This window comes from Clavelina lepadiformis, chromosome 2, assembly GCF_947623445.1.
Source record: "Clavelina lepadiformis chromosome 2, kaClaLepa1.1, whole genome shotgun sequence".
Taxonomy (NCBI): Eukaryota; Metazoa; Chordata; class Ascidiacea; order Aplousobranchia; family Clavelinidae; genus Clavelina; species Clavelina lepadiformis.
In genome coordinates this window covers 21734240-21757988 of record NC_135241.1, presented here as the reverse complement: position 1 = coordinate 21757988, position 23749 = coordinate 21734240, and the positions used below count along the sequence as shown (strand labels likewise).

The following is a 23749-nucleotide window of genomic DNA, read 5'->3' as shown; positions in this document are numbered from 1 at the left end:
TTCCGACAAATCTCATCTTAGGTGATGCTGCCAGGCTTAAGCTGCTTAAACTTGATTTCGCTGCATAACCGGATCTCAAATATCTACTTTGACAGCAATAACATACCATTTTGATTTCAAAGTTTTAATTAAACAAACACTTTAGAAAGTCACAGCTTGAAACTGAACGTAATATTATCGCCAGAAACGTGTGAGAAAAACAGTACTTGGCCGCTTTCAACAAATAATGGCAGACATGACACAAACAACAAAATCGCAACTAAATAGTTTTCCTTAAGCAGTTGACCGTATACAACACTACATTCAGCAAAATACAGTCTGGACTTGCACGGGTTTATTTGTAATGAGTCCTGACATGACATGTAAGTTTTCATGCAAACAACAAAAATTTATTAAGTACTACCGCATTTTGGAGATTATTCAAAACCAACATACACTGCAAAAACAAACAAATCAGCGGAAGAAGTTTAAAAAAATTTAAAAATCAAACAAAAATTGCAATAAAATCTTGTAAATTATGATACCAAAGAAAACAAAAAACACCCGCCTTTCCCACTCTGACACCATCAATATCATATGTAGGAGTTCACAGACACACTCAGTCACTCTCCGAGTAGAGCAAAACATACATCAGACAGACATTCTGCTGTTTACGCTCGCTGCTGTCCAACACTGGTTGACCACTGGTTACACCAGGTCACAATCTTATCGACATTTTGTTCCATGTCATTGGGTGTGTCACTTTGCAATTCATGAACTATTTCTGTTTTATATGATTCACGTGCTTCGTCCAGTATAGTTTGGAATATTTCGCATTCAATGTTATTTTTCATCTTTGCTTCGTTATACCGTCTGTAGCGATGTAAAAAATAATTTCGTATTTTAGAATATTTTTTCGAATCCTATCTTATGATAATTCTGAAACAATAACAGCTACACTCGCTTTTTTATAAATATTTAGAGAGATTATGATAGGTCTTTCAGGAAATTTTTGCCATCATTTCGCCATTTTCTTCACAGAAAATGGTTAAATTGGATATTTTCTTTTCTGGACATGGACGCTCTGATACCAAGAACGAAAAGCTTCATATATCAAATGACAACTAGACAATAAGCATTACTGCAACTGCTATAAAATCAGTTACAAGCGGATTAGTTAGCAAGAAAATAAACTAACCTTTGTGCAAGTCGGTCATACAAAATGCTATTGTCCGTCCTCAGAACAAACACAATGTCAAACCACCTTTCAGGAAAAAAATCACAGCTGTGATAATCAATGATAACGCCTCCTTCACTCATTTCACTTTCCAGCTCATCTTGTAAGAGACAGCAAATATTTTATACACAAGACAGCAGATGTTTTATATCTTTTAAGCACAATAGTATGTAAATTGTGTTTAAAACATACAGTTGAACACTACAATTACAACTAATGATTATATGATATCATCATTCGTAACAAAGGTTTAGCTTAAACAGGTATATCTATAGCCTATTAAATTAAATAAATATTTTAAACCCGGTAGTATGAGATTAAGGTGAGCAAAAAGTGAGAGAGTTTACCTATGATTTGATCGTCGTCTAATATAGGACATTCCAGTTTATCATCAAAACCACAAAAGAGATCATTTTCTTTTGCAAATTGTCCAACATTTACCATTTTTAACTGTGTGACGTTTGCCAGTTCTTGGGCAAGGGTAGACTTTCCTGTGCCTGGTGTACCTTTTGTAAAGTTAATGAGATCAGTATATATCACAGTATTTATGGAACCAAATCATCACAAATACATTTTTCAAAATTCATGCTTTTTATTGGATAACAACCACAGAATTAAATGCTCACATGACCATGCCAAACGGCATAGCTTCTTGTATGGTTACCCTTTTTAACTGGTTTCGTTGAAAACATTATTTTCGATTGTATAGACGAATAATAGTACCAGTTTATACATGTATACACATAAATCATGCATAATTTGACAAAGATGTTGATTTGATTGCAAATAATATTCAGCGTTGCAAAATAAGAATTACAACAAACCAGAAACGTTTTCCAGGCACAACAAATTATGTGGTGCAATAAACCTGTAGTTGAAGCAGAGTAACCAATAAAGATTTTTTGGAGTATTGGTTACCATCTTGTCTGAGGGTAAAAGCTGGGGAGAAAATAGCAAAATCAGCTTCAACAACTGTGAACTGTGTCTGTGTCTTACAATTGGTGTAATTGGATGAATGTCGGTTGACCATTATGCTCATGCAGATTTTATTGTGCTTTATGTCAGTAAGTAGCAAACAAGCATATTGTTCAGTTGGTTTTATTTTATTAGAAGAATGAGTACATCATATCATATGATACGTATCTAAAATATTTTGTTTGTCATTTATCTTACTTCCAATCAAGTATCTAGACAAAAGTCTGAGCAAATTATTTTTCAACCAAACTCTTTAATGCACAGTGCCCAGAATATGGATAGGCATGTTTACGTTAGATAAACCCACCCATACAAATTTTGAGAAGCAATTTATAATAAAAAAGAACTTCATGATAAACTGTTTACAGCTAGTAAGAGTTGTTGCTAGAGGAAAGTTTAAACAATCAAGTTTCGGCATTAGGAATTATTACATGTAAACATTTGAACTGTTCATTTGGATCAGAAAGTGTAAGATAAATTTGAGCACTTGCTAAAAAAAGGCTGCCACTGCCACACAGAATGCCTTTGTACAGTTCTATACTAGGCCCCAGCTACTCAAAATGTAACGTCATCTGGTTGTGCACTTGTATACTAGACCCTAATAATGACCAATGCAGTTTTTATTTTCAGAAAAATCTACCGTCTGACCGAAATCTCCAATGAAACACACAACCAAAACAAAGTGAAAACTTCATTTTGGAGATAGTTTAGTTTAGCCTACACTTGCGGTAGTTTAGGGCAAGCTAGGAGATTCCATTTTCTGGGTTATGCTACCACCTCGCGGTAAAAATAGTACTTCTTATTTATGAAAAAAATGCAAGAGTTTAAATTAGAATAAACTGTAGTGTGAATACTCTAGCAGTCTAGCTTGTATTAATCTAAACAGTGTCCAAATTATTTCAATTTAAAAACTTTCTATCTGAGTGAAATAATGCGGTGTTTCAAACACAAATGATTGGGTCAATCAAAATTTAAATTAGCATGGATTTCAAGCCATCTTCGATTAGTTGCAGATTCCATTTTTTTAAACATTGCCTGGCCACACAAGTGAGGTCGACAATTGCTTACAATCAAAAAAGGTCATGAAAAAACAGAGCCCTTGCCAATCACAATTGTGCATTTATTTTAATGTAGGTTAACTTGATTCGTGTTATAATTTGTATTTGACTTATAACACTCTCCACCGTAACCAAATAATTTGTAAACTTGGCTAATTAAACATTGATGTCTTGTAATTGCTTTCCTTAATTCCTTCTATACCAGTTCAAGGAAATTTTGATTGACGTCACATTGATTCAAAAATTATTAAAACAAATCTACTACGTCATTCACTCATATAACACGTGAATCGAATTCATTTTGGGTTAATCAACATTAATAAACGAGATACTTTTGCGCCAAGTGAAGCTGTTGTGGTCCTCTTATCTTTGCAAAGCTTGACCACGGCCTATTTTTCATTAGGCTTTAATTAATAATTTATTATTTTGATGTAGCTCCTAAACGGGCCATGATTATGCAGTCAGACCCGTCTATTTTACGGTTTTGTGTAATCATTTTTTAAAAAAGAGCTCCTTCTTTACAAAAAGAGTTGTATAAATTGCATACATGAAACATCTGCTATTGAAGCTTCACCTATTAAGCCGCGTGCCAACTGACTAGTCGACTTAAAAACCAAATTCCAGAATGTTTACCGCAGAACCTTCTGTGTCGGAAGAAACGACAGCATTTTTGGGGGGAGCAAAGCTGAAGTTGGCAAGGAATATTTTAGCTTTCAACTCTGGATTGCAAACTTATCAAAAACGTGTTATTTTTATCTCTTTTTGGTTACCACGATCGTAAAAAACAGCGACAATTGCAACTTAAACAAGAATATTGGCAAGCCTTTACTGACATGCTTTTATTTCTTTGTGTATTTCTCTCTCTGGTCGAGACAGAGATCGTTCTACGTGAAAAAGCAAACACGCCATCTCACGACGTCAATCAAACGATTTTTAAGTTCCTTCTCTTTTGTTTGGTTGTGTCTTAATGAACTCGGAAATCCCGTGCTGTTGTTAACTTTGGTTAAATACGAAAAATATCAAGGCAAGCTTCCTTGTGTAGCAGTCAAAGGAAAGAATATTGAAGGCGGAATCTTGTACTCACTCAACGGATCTGTTCTTGCATAGAATTTATTGATTGCAGCCCTGATTTTTCATAAAAATCCTAAAATGCCGCGCGACAATCGTAACCTCAAAAAACAACACAGACGGTTCCTCAGACGACGGTAAGGTTCTGGCTGTAATAAAACGATCCTTCGTGATCGCCATCTTTATCATCATCGTTGACAACTTCTCCTTTTTTAACTCACAACAACTTGGTCCACGTAACAACTCATGGTGCTTACTTTGTAGCGTTCTTGCTTCTCACCATATTTGGCTTTAAAGACTGGAGATTGAGGTTTGCTCCTTGGCGTTTACCAAGTTCCCCTCCAGCAATACCTCCACGTCGGGAAGGGATCCATGTAATGATAATTAAGCGAATGCAAAATCAGATTCTTGAAAAAAGTTAAAGAAATCGGAATTGAATTTAACGTTAAAGAGTATGTCGACAGAGATATTCTCTCAACAATGTCAGTATCACAATATACCTGAGTAACCTATTTTTGTTTATAATAACAAGAAAATAGCCAGTGTTTTCAATACTATATGCAGGCCTGCTGACTGTATACTGTTTAACTTAGTTATTGTTTTATCTTGAAAATGGAAATGTGCATAACGAAAGTGATGTATTTTGTATTGGGTAAATTTAACGTATAAGTTATAAGTAGGCTATGCAACAAATTTTAAAATATAAGTTCCACAAAAAAACACATCAAATAGGCTAGAAATATTTGAAACTTTTTTATCGTTAGACACAAAAATGACGTCGTAGTTACCGCCTTAATTACGGTTTATCGTGCGTGCGCTGTAGAGTTTTCGTAAATTATAAAATATTAAACACTAACTGAATAATAAATTACTGTTGTAACGTTGAGTTGAACATGATTGTTGCAGAATATTTGACTGTGTTTGACGTAAGCGTAACATCAGGCCCTGACCGAGAGATATAGTTGTAGATATTTTTTTCCCAACTACATTCAACAAATGATCACCTTCGTAACTCGTTTGACGTATATCCGAATCGCATAACTTGATACGACAAGTATTAATTTATTGCGAGGAAAATCATCCTTGATCTTAAGTCATGCAAAGACATTTTTCATTCCGAAAAGTAAGATCGTTCTGATGTCATTTCCGGGAAATTTTTCGTTTGCCTACAAGTTATAAGTTAGTCTGTGTTTTATGGACGTTGAGGCAAATTCATCAGCCGGTTTTGGTCAGTATTAAAACTGACTTAACACTGTAGTTTAAGCTACATGATAGCTATTTTATTAATTTAAAAAGTACGAAGAAAAACACTACTTACTGGATGTTCAGTGAGTTTATTGGGGAGAATGTAGGCCTATAACAAATCCTGTTGTTGTGACAGATTTCAACAAAACTATTTTGTTAATAAAATTTGGTCATTTGCTTGGTTGTTTAAAATTTGACATATGATTGTTCAATTGTGATTGCGTAAAACAAACTTGACCTAATTTAAAGAAAAGAAGATAAAAAGTTTATCAATACAATATTATTATTTCATAAGCACATGGTAAAAAACCTTTTTAAGTCCATTCATCAAAGGTCGACGTAATGTATTATGGGAAGCAAATGAAATTATTGCTAATACGGTCCTGTTGTGATGTTCGAAATAAGACGAATATGATGTTTAACTTCTTAATAGCTACTTTGGTGCTGACAACTTATAAGTTTGCTAAGCTACACTGAACAATTTTACGTTTGCATTTTGTTGGTTCTGTCTTCGGGGTATATAAATTGAAAAAAGCTTCCATTGAAACTTCACTTATCAAGCAGCGTATTTGACGAGTGCGGACAAGATTTAGAATGTTTACCACAAAACCTTCTGCGTTGGTAGAAACGACAACAGTTTCTTTGGAGAATAAAACTGAGGTTGGCGAGGGAAATTTCAGCTTTCAACTCTGGATTACAAATTTCTCAAAAACGTATTATTTTTATCTCTTTCTGGTTACCACGGCAATAACATTGTATATCTTCGTTGCTCTGTGTGTGTATGAAAAAAATCAGCAAGAAAACAAGGTAACAAAACCCAGCAGAAGAAAATATTCAACAATAATAAGTTCACAGAATATGCTTACAGCCAGTTTCCAAGAATATTTTGCCTGGTCGCAACCGCCAGTCTTTTTCTGGGGACATTTTACCGGTGGTTGCCGTTGCAAATACTTCTCCATATGAAAAACAGCGACAATTGCAACTTAATTAAGAATATTGGAAAGCCTTTACTGACATGCTTTTATTTCTCTGTGTATTTCTCTCTCTGGTCGAGGCAGAGATCGTTCTATGTGAAGAAGCAAACGCGCCATCTCACGACGCCAATCACACGATTTTTAAGTTCTTTCTCTTTTGTTTGGTTGTGTCTTAATGAACTCGGAAATCCCGTGCTGTTGTTAACTTTGGTTAAATACGAAAAATATCAAGGCAAGCTTCCTTGTGTAGCAGTCAAAGGGAAGGACATTGAAGGCGGAATCTTGTACTCACTCAGCGGATCTGTTATTGCATTGAATTTATTGATTGCAGCCCTCCTTGCTCATCCAATCCTAAAAAGCCGCGCATCAGCCCTAACTTTAGCAAATAAAGACAACGGTTCTTCAAGCGATGGTAAGGTTTTGGCCGTGATAAAACGATCTTTCGTGATCGCCATCCTTATCATCGTCATTGACACCTTCTCCCTTACGACTCCTTTGATAACTCGCAACAACTTGGTCCACGTAACAACTCATGCTGCTTACTCGGTCGCGCTCTTGCTTCTCACCCTTTTTGGTTTTAAAGACTGGAAAAGCAGGTTGGCTCCATGGTGTCTATCATTTTCCACTCCAGAAATACCTCCACGACCGGAAAGAATCCAGGCTATTCGCCTTCAAAAAACGGTCAATACAAAATCCGACTTTCATGGAGTATAAGATAGGAAATGCCTAACCGAATTACGTCGGAGAACATTCGACATGAAACCCGGTGAAGTTTTTCTTAATTCTTTTATATACTGGGTTGATTAAAACAAAGGTAGTGTTTTTTATGTTATTAATTGCTATTGGAAAAATTTATGAAGTTTTTTTTGAGAACTTGTACATGTGTTCGTATGAATTTCTGGTTTTGATTTTGTTTGAATTGAAAATGTAATAAATATGCAATGTTATGAATTGTAAAACATCTTACGCAACACGTTTTGAGAAAAGCAGTTTTGTCGCGACAAAAAACTGTAGGTTTACAATCTTCGTAATTACACGAAAATAGTAGTCTACAACTATGGAATTATATGGAATGGCAGCCAAGTACTAACTACTAACTTGTGTTTGAGCACCACATGTGCTTCTTACGTAAGTTGTTACAGATATTGAATCTAGCAATTATGATAATAAATTAGTAGCCAGTACCAGCTATACAAAACCACAAAATCATTCAGTAACAGTATTATTTACTGGTGTAACATTAGCCTGTTTCTTGATTCTTTCTTTTTATAACCGGTTGGTATAAAACCTCAAAAGGAAAATACAGTTTATATATATATTTATTCATAAACTTGAATTTCAATAATCGGGGATAATTACGGAAAACAGCGGTAACGAGCAGAACGGTTACACCAACGAACTGGGAGCTGGCCTGGTACCGTTACTTTTTTCCCCACGACGAATTTAAACTAATTTAATGTCAGCATGAAAACGAGGTCTTCGATGATAATGTATAACAACAAGTATATATAGAAGCTATGACATTTTTGCGACCAAACTGTAGTGAAAAGTTGGCTGCCTATATGCTGTAGACATTGATCAAACTCTATTCCCCGGGTGGGTTCCAGTTTGGTTAGAATTAGAATATTAAAATGTTAGTTACTTAGTTAGAATATTGAAAATAGATGAATCAAGTAACAAACAAAGAGGTTAGAAAAATTTGGTAATCATCAATTTACATCAAACAACAGTGATTTGTGACAATAGTGACTGAATAGTCATGAAAGTACAGTATGTAGGTCGAGAGGAAACTAACGCAAGGCTGTAAATTTTAGTCTTCGAACATCAAGTGACTCGCCCTAAATTAAACTTAATAAGCTTTAGAACATAAAATAAAACTTCACAAACATACTAACATGATTATTTGCTTTTGTATAAGTTCTTTTTATCAATCTTTTTATCACAGCTTGTGTTTGTTAGAGCATGCTTGTGATGAAAGTGGCAGAAAGTGTTTAGTTCAGCAATTACTGAAGACTTCCACTGCAAAGATATAGATAATTAAGCATGCTGGCAGTGTACAAAGAGATTAATGAAACCCAGGTCCGTAAAGTATGTATAAAGCACCAAACTAGCGTAAACTCCCCACACTTTCAAAGAAAAAGTCTTATTCTCAAGTTTTGCGGGTTTAGGCTAAACTCAAGGTGCCTGTTTTCTCACAATACATGACGTCCGCCTGAGGGTTACTTTACATGCAATGGGAGAGAAGCACATAGGCTTTTCAAGGTTGTTGTTAAAACTTTTTTCCGGTTTTTTTTTTGTTATTTTATGAAGTTCGATGACGTGAGAAACAAGACTGGGATATTTGGAGCAAAATCGTGGGAAGGAGTCTTCGCTCATCAACTGGTAAATTCGTTCTTGGGCGCGCTGAAATGCGTCGCGCCTCCCTCCCTCGGCTTTGATCAGCACAAACTTGCGTGTCAGCCAGGAAATATTGACCTTAAAATGACGTTTGTCACAAAGAGTCGGAATAGTGGAGAAATATAATATTAGGCCTATATATAACTTAGTTATAGGATTATTATTCGCAATAAGTCGCCGCTGTATGGTATGAAAGTGATCTGTAGCCTACACCACTAACCTGGTTTGGTGAAGTTGGCAACAAAAACTGGTTTACGATCTCTTGAGCTTCCTTTACGAGACACGGTTTCTTCAAGGTCTTGTATTTTTCGCAGGCGATCCAGAAATCGAAGTTTTCTTTGCTGAATTCCGATTCAAGGAAACTCCGAAAAGCAGAAAGGCCAACTGTCAAAACATCATTGACAATTCACAAAAAAAATTCACAAAAATTTTCCAAAGTTTAGATCAGACATTTCTAGACAACCTGTAATAAAAACGGCCACAACCACAGGACCAGGCACCTTCCAGCTTAGTAGACGATAAACGATAAAACTTACGCTTATTTGCAACAAAGATATCGAAAAGCTGATTCGTCTTCATCATTCGTTTTCTGAATATTGAACCAATGTAAATATTTGAAACTCTATAAACGTTACGTAAGTCGTTGGAAAAAGTTAAATCATAAGATCTAAATCAAATCATAGTCTTCAAATATTAGGTGACTTTTACGCCTACACACGTTATATATCTCCTTAGTAAACGTTGCAGGTTTAAAATTACGACTTCTACCTTAACGAAGTCACCCTGGTTTTCATTGCGTTCCGTCGAACGAAAGACTTTTTCATGGGTGTAGTATTCACACGATGGTATGATAACGTCTTCATTTCGTCATCGGTAGAGCGTAATGACGTCGATTGATTTGTTACGTATAAGGAGCTGCTGGTTTGTGCCGGTCGTCGCTCTTCAACACGATGTCCCGCGTTGGTCTAAAATTTTTAGAAGTTTTCAAGTTGAAAACCGTTCAAACTGTTGTTATATAAATGACGACATCAAATTTCGAGCTAACTTGCCTGTTGAAATGTAAATTCTTCTGAAGCAATTGTAATAGCCACACTGTTGCTACCGCTCGCTTTCCAAACCATGATTTTATTTCTATAGACTACTAGCTTGTAAGCCGCAAGTATTGCAATCTTCTCAATCAATTGTTCTGCTACAAAACTATAACCTACGTGGGCTGATGCAAGAACTAAGTGCTTTATACATGTCACTGGCACTCAGCTGTTCGCTATATAAGTCAGAGTAACGTTTGTCACTTGCTGTGTTTCCGTTTCGCAGTAAGAAGTGGGGTTATTGACAGAAATAATAAATGCTATCGCAAGCCTGCGAAAGAGATAATTAATGGGACGAGGTTTGACTTTTCGCGCGCTCTTGGTGTAAAAACGGCGCCGTATCCTCTCCATGCCAGAGTTATGGAAGTCTTGCAGCCGTTGTAACAGCCTAATAAAATTGCTTTAACTATTTTGCGATAATAGCTCAAGCAGGAAGCTCAATACTACTTGGACGTCTTAGATTGGAATGTCACTTGTTTAGCATTTTGCGATTTACAAGCGCAGTATTTGCAAGTCAAGTACGTATTTCTTTGGCACCACAGCTCACAACAACGTTACCAGAATTTTTTGTTTATATTGCAAATAAAAATAAACCTTCCATAGAAGCATTCATTTTCTGCAAGTTCAAGTACTAGCCAGTCAGTATAGGGTGACCAACTTCAATTCAAAGAAATACTTAACAGTCTCAGTCTGATTCAGAACGGATGCAATATATTTTTTGCAGAGGAGAGCATTTTGTCAATTGTGTGAAAGTTATTGCAGCCAATTAAAAGTGCAAGAGTCGTAGTAATCTATCGCATGGGGTCCGAGGGAATGCTCTCCTGAAAAATTTTAGATTTACAGGGTGTACTATAGATTGTGCAGTTTTGCTTTCCTTTCAAAAACGTAGATTGCCTGGCAAATTAATCTGCTAAAACTTGGAACTTCTTTGCATAATTTCTTGCACAAATTGACTAGGTTCCTTAAAGGGTTTTAAAATGCACGGCGTATATGACGGTTGATCACCCTACCGAAAGATTTATTCTGTCGCGAAGAAAAACGTATAGCAAGTTAAGTTGACTTTCCATATCATCGAAATCCTCTTCCGACAAATCTCATCTTAGGTGATGTTGCCAGGCTTAAACTGCTTAAACTTGATTTCGCTGCATAACCGGATCTCAAATATCTACTTTGACAGCAATAACATACCATTTTGATTTCAAAGTTTTAATTAAACAAACACTTTAGAAAGTCACAGCTTGAAAATGAACGTAATATTATCGCCAGAAACGTGTGAGAAAAACAGTACTTGGCCGCTTTTAACAAATAATGACAGACATGACACAAACAACAAAATCGCAACTAAATAATTTTTCTCAAGCAGTTGACCGTATACAACACTACATTCAGCAAAATACAGTCTGGGCTTGCACGGGTTTATTTGTCATGACTCATGAGTCATGACATGATTTGTAAGTTTTCATGCAAACAACAATAATTTATTAAGTACTACCGCATTTTGGAGATTATTCAAAACCAACGTAAACTGCAAAAAGAAACAAATCAGTGAAACAACTTTAAAAATTTTTTAAAATCAAACAGAAATTGCAATAAAATCTTGTAAATTATGATACCAAAGAAAACAAAAAACACCCGCCTTTCCACTCTGCCACCATCAAAATCATATGTAGGAGTTCACAGACACACTCAGTCACTCTCCGAGTAGAGCAAAACATACATTAGACAGACATTCTGCTGTTTATGCTCACTGCTGTCCAACACTGGTTGACCACTGGTTACACCAGGTCACAATCTTATCGACATTTTGTTCCATGTCATTGGGTGTGTCACTTTGCAATTCATGAACTATTTCTGTTTTATATGATTCACGTGCTTCGTCCAGTATAGTTTGGAATATTTCGCATTCGATGTTATTTTTCATCTTTGTTTCGTTATACCGTCTGTAGGGATGTAAAAAATAATTTCGTATTCTAGAATATTTTTTCGAATCCTATCTTATGGTAATTCTGAAACAATAGCAGCTACACTCGCTTTTTTATAAATATTTAGTTTGAGAGATTATGACAGGTTTTTCAGGAAATTTTTGCCATCATTTCGCTATTTTCTTCACAGGAAATGGTTAATTTGGATATTTTCTGCTCTGGACATTGACGCTCTGATACCAAGAACGAAAAGCTTCATATATCACACGACAACTAGACAATAAGCATCACTGCAACTGCTATAAAATCAGTCACAGGCAGATTAGTTAGCAAGAAAATAAACTAACCTTTGTGCAAGTCGGTCATACAAAATGCTGTTGTCCGTCCTCAGAACAAACACAATGTCAAACCACCTTTCAGGAAAAAAATCACAGCTGTGATAATCAATGATAATGCCTCCTTCACTCATTTTACTTTCCAGCTCATCTTGTAAGAGACAGCAAATATTTTATACACAAGACAGCAGATGTTTCATATCTTTTAAACACAATAGTATGTAAACTTTGTTTAAAACATACAGTTGAACACTACAATTACAACTAATGATTATATGATATCATAATTCGTAACAAAGGTTTAGCTTAAACAGGTATATATATAAACACATATATATAGCCTATTAAATTAAATAAATATTGAAAGAAAAGTGAGAGAGTTTACCTATGATTTGATCGTCGTCTAATATAGGACATTCCAGTTTATCATCAAAACCACAAAAGAGATCATTTTCTTTTGCAAATTGTCCAACATTTACCATTTTTAACTGTGTGACGTTTGCCAGTTCTTGGGCAAGGGTGGACTTCCCTGTGCCTGGCGTACCTTTTGTAAAGTATATATCACAGTATTTATGGAACCAAATCATCACAAATACATATTTCAAAATTCATGCTTTTTATTGGATAACAATCACAGAATTAAATGCTCAGATGACCATGCCAAATGGTGTAGTTTCTTGTATGGTTACCTTTTTTAACTGGTTTTGTTGAAAATATTATTTTCAATTGTATAGACGAATAATAGTACCAGTTTATACATGTACACACATAAATCAGGCATAATTTGAAAAATATGTTGATTTGAGGTCATATAATATTCAGCGTTGCAAAATAATAGTTACAACAAACCAGAAACGATTTCCAGACACAACAAATTATGTGCTGCAATTAAGGTAGCCACCATCAGGACAACCTGCAGTTGAAGTAGAGTAACCAATAAATATTTTTTGGAGTATTGGTCACCATCTTGTCTGAGGGTAAAAGCTTGGGAGAAAATAGCAAAGTCAGCTTCAACAACTGTGAACTGTGTCTCCAGTTTGGTTCGTGTTTTGGGTTTGGTTTGAGTCTCCAGCTATTTAAAAATATTTAAATGGCTGTAAGATAAGTACAATCAGGCCTGGGAATGAGCCGAATCGAATATTTCACACACATATTGACAATTTGCGTTGTTCTCACGAATCTGAATCTTGTCTGCAGACAAATTAGAATTGAATATTAAATTTCGCAAGAAATTAATGTCAGCAAACTGTTGAAGTTTTTGTCTGTATGATCGATTGTACGGAGGTTTAAATGATTGCGATATATTTTAGTAAACTTGTATAAACAAAAACATATACATTCGATTTTTCATTTAACAACAAAAAGACAAATATACGAATGATTAGGTTGCTCAACAAGTATAGTTTGATAGTGGGACTTGAGCAAAGTTAGCAGATTTGGATTTACACAATATCAAATTTTACTTGTAGCCGAACTCTCACAAATCTATTTCTTTTTCAATCTGGTACATCCCTAGCTCAGTCTGTCACAATCCTGTTTTAAAAAACGGATCCATAACAAAACTGATGTATAAATTTCAAAAGCAATAACAGCACCACAATATTATTTGTAAATTTCTGACAAACTCAAAAGATTTTAGAGCAGAAGGTTTCAGAATCGTAATAATGTAATTGTTACGGAAATACGTTAAATCAAACTGGAAATAAAGCAGTTGAAGGTTGGGAGAAGTCACTGGTTTTGCAGTTCAGTACCAAGCTTGCACCCCACCATAAGGTGGCAACGGACACTTCAAAAAAGTCTATTGTTTATAGCTTACCTGTGATAAGAATATTAGGCTTTGTTCTCATCATTGTCTTTTCAAAATGACATTTTATCGTTCAATGTAAAATTCCATTTTTTGTTTTAACAGCTGCAGTAAGATATGGTAAAATGTAAGGGTATAGTATACAAGTGCACAACCACAGGATGCTTTTGTATACTAGCCTAGACCCCAGCTACTGAAATTGTGATGTCATCTGGTCGTGCTCTTGTACACTAGGCCTAGATCCAAAAAATCTCACTAATATTCATACATAACTCTCGCGTTCTAGGCCTATGCTTTTGTAAATCATACCAACCTTGCTCGAACTCTACTACACAAATACGAAGTAAAGATATTTCTGCACAGATACAAACAAACAAGCCTCTGCCTTCTTCAACACGTCATACACGTGTTGCAGGGAGCACATAGATTATCACTTATCAGAATGAGGTAGACGGACCACTAGGGATAGGGCTCAGCAAGAAGTGTTTAATACGGTTATCTGAGAGCGGACAATACTAAAAAGCATATTGTATTTTCGTGACGTGTTACTATTCATCGAGCCAAAATCAGCACGCAAATATGTAACCTACTATATATATATATATATATTTATATCTATATTATGATATAGCCATAGGTGGGCAGTACCGCAGTGCTGTAGTACCGAATTACTGTGCCGCGGTACTTTTTCAGTACCGATACCGGTACCTTCGGTACTTTTGAAAAAAAGTACTGAATCTCTGTACCGAATTACATTTTCAAGAAATTTCAGTCAGTCCCGGTACTAGGTACTTTTCACGTGACTAGTTCAAAATTTTAACAAGTAGCCTACGTGTTCAAAAACACATGTTAATTAATCCTTAATACCAATTTCAGGATCTGTTGATCTTTTTAATCTAGAAATGTCAAGTAAAATTGCGAACTGGTAACGTGACATATGTTTTGACCTAGAGTAACCTTTACCGGGGCATAATAGCGGTAAATATTGCATTTGCAGCAGCATCTTTTACACGAAAAGTACCGGTACCGACAATGTACCGAACTACTTTCTTAAAACAGTACTGAATACCGGAACCGTCGGTACATTTTTTGCTAAGTACCAGTACTGTTACCGACGGTACCTTCAAAGTACCGACTGCCCACCTCTGGGTACAGCCTTCATACATGTAAGTTATATCAAAGGGTTCCACGACATATGACCGCGAACAAACTCACCGGGGACAACTGAACGTGACGTAAATTGACCGCGAACAAACTGACTGTGATGTAAATTGACCGCGAACAAACTAACCGGGAACAGACTTACCGGAATGAAAATTGACCGGGAGGTAAATTGACCGTGCAAGTGCTGAATTATTGTGTTTAAGTTGATGGTAGTATATGATATGTAAAGTAAATTTGTAAATTTGTTTGTAACTATTTCCTTTGTTTTTAAAAAAATTGTTTTTTTATAATAAACAGAAATATTTCCGGAAATACGAGAAATACGAGTAACAACATTAAAAGAAGTTCACTGCAAACACATATGACACTACATAATAAGGGCACTAAAATTTACACAAACTGTTATTTGACAAATCAGTCAACCTTGACTGCAATACACATACTTAATTGGCTGGGATTAAAGCTGATGCGCGACTAGATAGTGAATTAGAATTTTGACCTTTTGACGGCCAATTTGTCGCCGGTTAATTTGATCGCCGGCCAATTTATCAACGGTTAATTTTATCGCCGGCCAATTTACGTCACGGTTAATTTGATCGCCGGCCAATTTGTTGCCGGTCAGTTGTCCACTACCAGTTGTCGCCGGTGAGTTTGTTCACGGTCATATGTCGTGATCCCATATCAAAGGTCGAAAACATAGAACACAGGGTTCACCATCCCGGCCGCTAGCTAGCGGCAGGGTGCCACGTCCACTTGCTGAAAAAGATCGTTGTCTTTTCATACATCACAGCTAGAATTTCGTAACAGCTGTCGTTCAGATACGAAGGATGCAAACAGACGATTTTTAAGACGTCTCTCCACAGATAGTAACCCTGGATCAACCGAACACAAAACAATTCTTCTCAGTTCCATCCCTTAGACACTCCTGGCATTCTTCTCAAAAGCATCTTCATCAAAAGCATTCTTCTATCTTTCTCAACTGATCCTACCAGCTAGAAAATCCTCGCACTCGAGTATTTAACTGTTTGTTGACAACACCATTCGCAAGAAGGAAATAATCCAGTAAGTAGTACCCTTTAGGCTACAATTTCAATTGGTATCACCAACGCTGTGTCCAGGCAATTCAAACATAAAAACTGAAAGATCTTTAAATTCGCTGCGATTGATCCTAGCCTAAGTTGGCCCCATTCCACGCCGAAAGAGAATAGGCCTAAGTGTTTTTAATGCCATATTAATATGCAAGAAACTTATATACAAACATAATCAGAAATAATTCTTTTTGAAATAGTTTGCACCACGTATTTTGTTAAAGTTTCATATAGCCTTATTGCCTATGACAGCTTACTTAGCAAAACATGTGTTTCCTGGTATCGATTTCAAGGAAAACAGCTTTGGAGAAATTTACAGGATAAAACGTCTGCAGTCTACTTCCTACAAAAAAAGCGTATACAAAGAGCTTAAAAACTACCATTGAAAGCAGATTTAGGTATTACTTTTACTCATTGCACATTGCTGTGCTTAGGGCAAGAGGTAGGATGTACTGCAACTATTTAGCATTAGAGGAAAGTCGCCCATGATGGCACATAGCACAAGATGAGGCATCGCCATAATTGTTTTCAGCCATAAAGTGGCACCAAATGGACTTTTGTTTTAAATCCATTATGTTTTCACTTTTCTTTTGACATATTAACGAAAAACTAGCTTAATTTGTGTTTTAAGTTATTTTTATCGAAAAAAAACGAACCCAAATTTTAAAATCTACTTGGATGTTTTGCTTCATAACTAGGTTTTAGTTATGTTTTGGTTTTTGTTATATTAACAACTAAAAGACATGAGTTAATATGTGATAACTTGAACATTGGCAGACTTGGCGGTTTGTCATTCAGCAACCGTTTATTGACAGTGTAATGGCTTCTTTAAGATGGGATACATTGTCTCGACTTGATGAACTAGCTAGCGTTATACTTTAGAGTGGTGAAACCGATTTCTATATTTTTATTACGTTCGACTTAGTTTGGATCAGTGTGTTTGTATTTGTACCAAGTTAAAATTCATCAACATTTATTATGATACCAACGAAAAAAATACAAAACACGTGAGGTTACATAGAATGAACACAACGTTTTGTCTGTTAGACAAAATATTAGGCTACATGGGAAATTTGTTTTTCCACAAAATCTGACGCGCTTATCATATTTTAGAAATCATCTTATAAATTAAAAAAAATCGATTTTAACAGGACGGCATATATACAACGCAACCAAAAAGCATTGGTAGCATTTTCAAATAAACACATCTACAGATTTAGTTGGTAAATTATGAGGTCTACCTATACCTGAAGTGGAAACAAAATACTTTGACATTGTGGCCTACAGTATATACCAAGCAAAATTTAATAAAGCTCGCATGCCATAATTTGCCAAGTAAAACTAGTTCTTTTTCCTGTTTAACAACTGTAATCGCTGAAAGGACCCACAAAAGAAATGGACACACAAAATTTTAGAAGATCATCTTGCGTTGTCTCTCTGTCTGTCTCAATCAATTTATTCGTCTGTTCGACAACTAAACTTTGCAAAATCAATTCAAATTTTGTTTTAAGGTTAAGCAATCTTATTTTAAAGGCAAATTTTCTAAGATTTCGGCTTAATTAAAGCAAGGTTTTGCTATCAAAGATTTATGCGTGCTCTCCCATCTTGGTTTATCATGGTTATGCAAGATGGGGCAAAAGATTCATTTTTATTTTATAAATAACTCAATAAATAACAAAAAAAGTTATTAAAACTCCTGCGCTTAATTCCAAACGATGTCATATCTAACATACCCGAAAAAAGATTAGCCAAAGAAAATCGTGTTTCTGAGTGTGAGCAATTTTCTTACAAGTGTCCTATTATGGGAGACTTTCCCCTAGTAAGCCTTTCTTCATGCACAGACTTTTCGCAATCGCGTTGGTTTTAATGAAAAAGCGTATGATGGGGTTATTCATATTTCAAGTTTAATATCTAGGCTACGTAAGACAAAATATCAGGAAGTGTAAAAACTTGAAGTGAGACAGAAATGAATAAAGTAATCATCGTTGCTTTGCTGATGTGCCTTTTGCTTACCACGACCACTGAAGGTTGGTGAAGAAGAAGAGGTGTTGTGAAGAAAGTGGAAAAAAGCTTTGAAGCGAATCACCAATCATTGGATGAAAGCATGTAAGAATGAATCGGTTTAGTAAAACACATCAATCAGGGCCTTTAGATTTAAGACATTTGATATGCCGACAAGTTTGATGTCGCAGTTATGTGTGGTATCTTAAGATTATTTTGAAATTTATTTGATTTGTTTACCTTTCAGGTTTGTGGACGGCAGTAAGTTGTTTGATAGTTGAGGCTAAAGAAAACATCTACATATTGCTCAACGTAACAAACTGCTGTAAAACTATGTTTTGGTGAAACTTTCAAATTAAACCAACATGTACAGTACTTTTATTCAACTCAGGTTCATTATTTCTTTTACTTTACCAATTTAATTATTCAAAATTTTTCTAAATTGTTTATTACTTAACGCATAGACGATGTGGTTGACGATGGCGTAGTTGGCTTGTAGCAGACCCGAGGCAGTTTTATGACATGAAAATAAGGTTTGTTCTGTTTCTTACAGTTTAAGTTAAAGTTGAAAAAACAAACCGAATGATTTACAATATCATTGCATATACAGTTACTGTTCACGCGAGACATCAATTCGTTGTGTAAGGTTTGCTAGATACTTACTATTTCTTATTTTATGCATTACGTTAAAATATTCTTTCTAAAAGATATTACGTTTTACAGGACTTCCAATTTTCAACTTCAAGAATCGCATTTACACAGTTGCAAGTTTTATTCAATGTGTTTAAAATAAAGAAATAACAATCAAAGGAAACTTGTTGCAAACTTCATTGTGAGGTCACACTTTCAAATTGTCAAATTGAAAAATCAAAACGAAACAAATGACGTACGTACGCAGGCGTGTTTACAAACAACATGAAATATAATATGCTCACTGATAAAGGAATGTGAAGCATATGTATCATGGATGAGCAGCATGCTGAAGAACAGTCTCAGTATAACCTAACTATTAACTTAACAGCCTGCCACGATTCCAGCTGAATCTGGCTCATCGAGATCTAATTTCCACCGCCAGCGGTAAAATGTATGATTGAACAACTTCCGTTCTCTGAGCCGCCAATAAACAGCTGCGAGCTTGTTCACATATTGCAGCGTATAAGCGCTAATGTACTCACGTCTGTACCTGCATAGAAAATAAGGTAGCTCTTCACCAGCGTAGCAACGCAACAATCTTAACTTAAAACTGAATTCTTATTACATTGTTTTTGGCGTATAGGCTATAACTTGTGATGACAAGGAGTTAATCCAAAAACAAGTTTTTTAATTTTTCTGTTAACCGTACATGTTGCGTTAAGTATTTTATCAAATATTGAAGTTTTTGAATGGGATCAATGCTGCGAATTCTACACCAGCTCCATTTGCCTAAGTTAATATTAGTTGAAATAATCTGGAAGTTACAGTAAAATTCCGATTTTTGACAATTAAAATCGTACAATCTTTACCCAAAGCTGTAATATTTTATGATTTAACTTTGAACATTTTGCTTTGGTCATTAACAAATTCTTACAAGTTAAAAAAAACTTTGATGTAGAAATTAATAAAAGAAACTTAAAAAAAGGACTTGTTAGTAACAAATTAAAAAAGGGTTGCCGGCCACTCAGAAAATGTTGCGATGCCAACAAGAGGAACTGAATAAAGAATATAAAGCAGCAAAATGTTGCAACGTCTCACTTTTGTCAGATTATGATGAATGCTGCACATACCAACGTTGTACAAAACCTCTTTATATTCTGCTTTGCAGCGCGCAAAACCATTCAAACTTTGTTACAAACATAAAGCGTAAATATAACTTACAGTCGATTAAGTATCAAATTCAATCGTATTATAGTAGCTAGTCCAGTAATATGAGTGATGATTTCCGCAGCAGAGCCGCTGTTTTGCTCAAAACGATCAAATGTCCATGCTGAGCATAATACAGCCAGAATGCAAAGTTTCTGTTTCAAACTCGAGGAGGAAATGTAAAGCTTTTAAATGATTTAAATGATAGTTAAATGAAAGTTTCGCGTTTGTACAGTAACTGATTTCTTCCGTTATATTACGCATTGCACATTGCTGTGCTTAGGGCAAGAGGTAGTTGTAATGCAACCATTTGGAATTAAAGGAAAGTCGCCCATGATGGCACATAGCACAAGATTAGACATCGCCATAATTTCTTTCAGCCATAAAGTGGCACCAAATGGACTTTTGTTTTAAATCTATTAAGTTTCCACTTTTCTTTTGACATATTAACGAAAAACTAGCTTAATTTGTGTTTTAAGTTATTTTTATCGAAAGAAAACGAACTCAAATTTTAAAATCTACTCAGATGTTTTGCTCCATAACTAGATTTTAGTTATGTTTTGGTTTTTGTTATGCTAACAACTAAAAGACATGAGTTAATATGTGATAACTTGAATATTTGCAGATTTAGCGATTTGTCATTCAGTAACCGTGTATTGACAGTGTAATGGCTTCTTTAAGATGGGATACATTGTCTCGACTTGATGAACTAGCGTTATACTTTAGAGTGGTGAAACTGATTTCTATATTGTTATAACGTTCGACTTAATTTGGATCAGTGTGTTTGTATTTGTACCAAGTTCAAATTTATCAACATTTATTATGATACCAACGAAAAAAATACAAAACACGTGAGGTTACATAGAACGAACACAACGTTTTGTCTGTTAAAGAAAATATTAGGCTACATGGGAAATTTGTTTTTCCACAAAATCTGACGCGCTTAACATATTTTAGAAATCATCTCATAAATTAAAAAAAATCGATTTTAACAGGACGGCATATATACAAGGCAACCAAAAAGCATTGGTAGCATTTTCAAATAAACACATCTACAGATTTAATTGGTAAATTATGAGGTCTGCCTATACCTAAAATGGAAACAAAATATTTTGACATTGTGGCGCGCAAGCAAAATTTAATAAAACTCGGCTGCCATTATTTGCCAAAAAAAAATTGTTCTTTTTCCTGTTTAACAACTGTAAACGCTGAAAGGAAATGGCCACACAGAATTTTAGAAGATCATCTTGAGTTGTCTGTCTGTCTGTCTGTCTGTCTGTCTGTCTGTCTGTCTGTCTGTCTGTCTGTCTGTCTGTCTGTCTGTCTGTCTGTCTCAATCAATTTATTCCTCTGTTCGACAACTAAACTTTGCAAAATCAATTCAATTTTTGTTTTAAGGTTAAGCAATCTTATTTTAAAGGCAAATTTTCTAAAGGCAAAACTTTTAAGATTACGGCTTAATTAAATCAAGGGTTTACTAACAAAGATACATGCGTGCTGTCCCATCTTGGTTTACCATGGTTGTACAAGATGGGACAAAAATTGATTTTTTTTTATAAATAACTCAATAAACAACAAAAAAAGTTATTAAAACTCTTGCTCTTAATTCCAAGCGATGTCATATCTAACATAACCGAAAAAAGATTAGCCAAAGCAAATCGTGTTTTTGAGTGTGAGCAGTTTTCTTAAAAGTGTTCCTTTATGGGAGACTTTCCCCTAGTAAGCCTTTCTTCATGCACAGACTTTTTGCAATCGCGTTGGTTTTAATGAAAAAGCGTGTTATGGGTTTATTCATATTTCAAGTTTAATATCTAGGCTACGTAAGACAAAATATCAGAAAGTGTAAAAACTTGAAGTGAGACAGAAATGAATAAAGTAATCATCGTTGCTTTGCTGATGTGCCTTTTGCTTACCACGACCACTGAAGGTTATGGAAGAAGAAGATATGTTGTGAAGAAAGTGGAAAAAAGTGTTGAAGAGAATCACCAATCATTGGATGAAAGCATGTAAGAATGATTCGGTTTAGTAAAACACATCAATCTGAGCCTTTAGATTTAAGACATTTGATATGCCGACAAGTTTGATGTGGTAGTTATGTGTGGTATCTTAACATTATTATGAATATTATTTGATTTGTTTACCTTTTCAGGTTTGTAGATGGCAGTAAGTTATATGATATTTGAGGCTAAAGAAAACATCTACATATTGCTCAACGTAACAAACTGCTGTAAAACTATGTTTTGGTGAAACTTTCAATTTAAACCAACATGTACAGTACTTTTATTCAACTCAGGTTCATTATTGGTTTTACTTTATCCATTTATTTATTCAAAATTTTTCTAAATATTTTTTACTTAACGCATAGACGATGTGGTTGACGATGGCGTAGTTGGCTTGTAGCAGGCCCGAGGATGTTTTATGACATGAAAATAAGGTTTGTTCTGTTTCTCACAGTTTAAGTTAAGTTGAAAAAACAAACCGAATGATTTAAAATATCATTGCATATACAGTTACTGATCACGCGAGACATCAATTCGTTGTGTAAGGTTTGCTAGATAATTACTATTTCTTATCTTATGCATTACGTTAAAATATTCTTTCTAAAAGATATTACGTTTTACAGGACTTCCAATTTTCAACGTCAAGAATCTCATTTACGCAGTTGCAAGTTTTATTCAATGTGTTTTAAATAAAGAAATAACAATAAAAGGAAACTTGTTGCAAACTTCATTGTGAGGTCACACTTATGCTCACTGATAAAGGAATGTGAAGCGTATATATCAAGGATAAGCAGCATGCTGAAGAACAGTCGCACTATAACCTAACTGTTAACTTAATAGCCTGTCACGATTCCCGCTGAATCTGGCTCATCGAGATCTAATTTCGACCGCCAGCGGTAAAATGTGTGATTGAACAACTTCCGTTCTCTGAGCCGCCAATAAACAGCTGCGAGTTTATTCACATATTGCAGCGTATAAGCGCTAATGTACTCACGTCTGTACCTGCTTAGAAAATAAGGTAGATCTTCAGCAGTGTAGCAACGTAACAATCTTAACTTAAAACTGAATTCTTATTATATTATTTTTGGCGTATAGGCTATGTTGTTTACATGTTGCGTTAAGTGTTTTATCAGATATTGAAGTTTTTGAATGGGATCAATGCTGCGGATTCTACACCAGCTCCATTTGCCTAAGTTAATATTAGTTGAAATAATCTTGAAGTTACAGTAAAATCCCTATTTTGACAATTAAAATCGTACAATCTTTACCCAAAGCTGTAATTATTTATGATTTAACTTTGAACATTTTTATTTTGGTCATTAACAAATTCTTACAAGTTAAAAAAACTTTGATGTAGAAATTAATAAAAGAAATTTAAAAAGAACTTGTTAGTAACAAATTAAAAAAGGGCTCACGGCCACTCAGAAAATGTTGCGATGCCAACAAGAGCAACTGAATAAAGAATATAAAGCAGCAAAATGTCGCAACGTCTCACTTTTGTCACATTGTGATGAATGCTGCACATACCAACGTTGTACAAAACCTAGTTAGCTTCTGCTTTGCAGCGCGTAAAAC

At 35.1% G+C, this 23749-nt stretch overlaps 2 protein-coding genes and 1 long non-coding RNA gene across 6 annotated transcripts; 1 reads left to right on the top strand and 2 right to left on the bottom strand.

The window, feature by feature from the left end:
• Positions 1 to 108: 108 nt before the first annotated feature.
• On the bottom strand, positions 109 to 14512 carry LOC143446567 (adenylate kinase isoenzyme 6-like). 4 transcript variants are annotated; one of them, XM_076946262.1, is made up of 5 exons: positions 14396 to 14512; positions 14095 to 14187; positions 12664 to 12822; positions 12291 to 12429; positions 11223 to 11961 (listed from the first exon to the last, which is right to left on the bottom strand). In XM_076946262.1, exons 2-5 carry the CDS (start codon positions 14126 to 14128, stop codon positions 11766 to 11768), a joined length of 528 nt encoding a protein of 175 aa, XP_076802377.1. In that variant the 5' UTR covers positions 14129 to 14187; positions 14396 to 14512; the 3' UTR covers positions 11223 to 11765. The 4 variants fall into 4 exon arrangements, with proteins under 4 accessions (XP_076802375.1, XP_076802374.1, XP_076802377.1 ...); XM_076946260.1 differs by lacking the exons at positions 11223 to 11961; positions 12291 to 12429; positions 12664 to 12822; positions 14396 to 14512 and adding exons at positions 109 to 852; positions 1178 to 1316; positions 1564 to 1722 and having other exon boundaries at positions 14095 to 14363; XM_076946259.1 differs by lacking the exons at positions 11223 to 11961; positions 12291 to 12429; positions 12664 to 12822; positions 14095 to 14187; positions 14396 to 14512 and adding exons at positions 109 to 852; positions 1178 to 1316; positions 1564 to 1722; positions 2041 to 2846.
• Positions 8013 to 10364, bottom strand: LOC143446063 (regulator of G-protein signaling 2-like). Its single transcript, XM_076945520.1, has 5 exons — positions 9983 to 10364; positions 9702 to 9898; positions 9470 to 9522; positions 9154 to 9317; positions 8013 to 9011 (listed from the first exon to the last, which is right to left on the bottom strand). Exons 1-5 carry the CDS (start codon positions 10052 to 10054, stop codon positions 8712 to 8714), a joined length of 786 nt encoding a protein of 261 aa, XP_076801635.1. The 5' UTR covers positions 10055 to 10364; the 3' UTR covers positions 8013 to 8711.
• Positions 14513 to 21741: 7229 nt separating the features above from the next.
• LOC143447032 (uncharacterized) lies at positions 21742 to 22904 on the top strand. The gene is made up of 4 exons (XR_013114015.1): positions 21742 to 22180; positions 22324 to 22337; positions 22540 to 22608; positions 22798 to 22904. It is a non-coding gene; the product is annotated as an uncharacterized LOC143447032 (long non-coding RNA).
• The last annotated feature ends 845 nt before the right edge of the window (positions 22905 to 23749 follow it).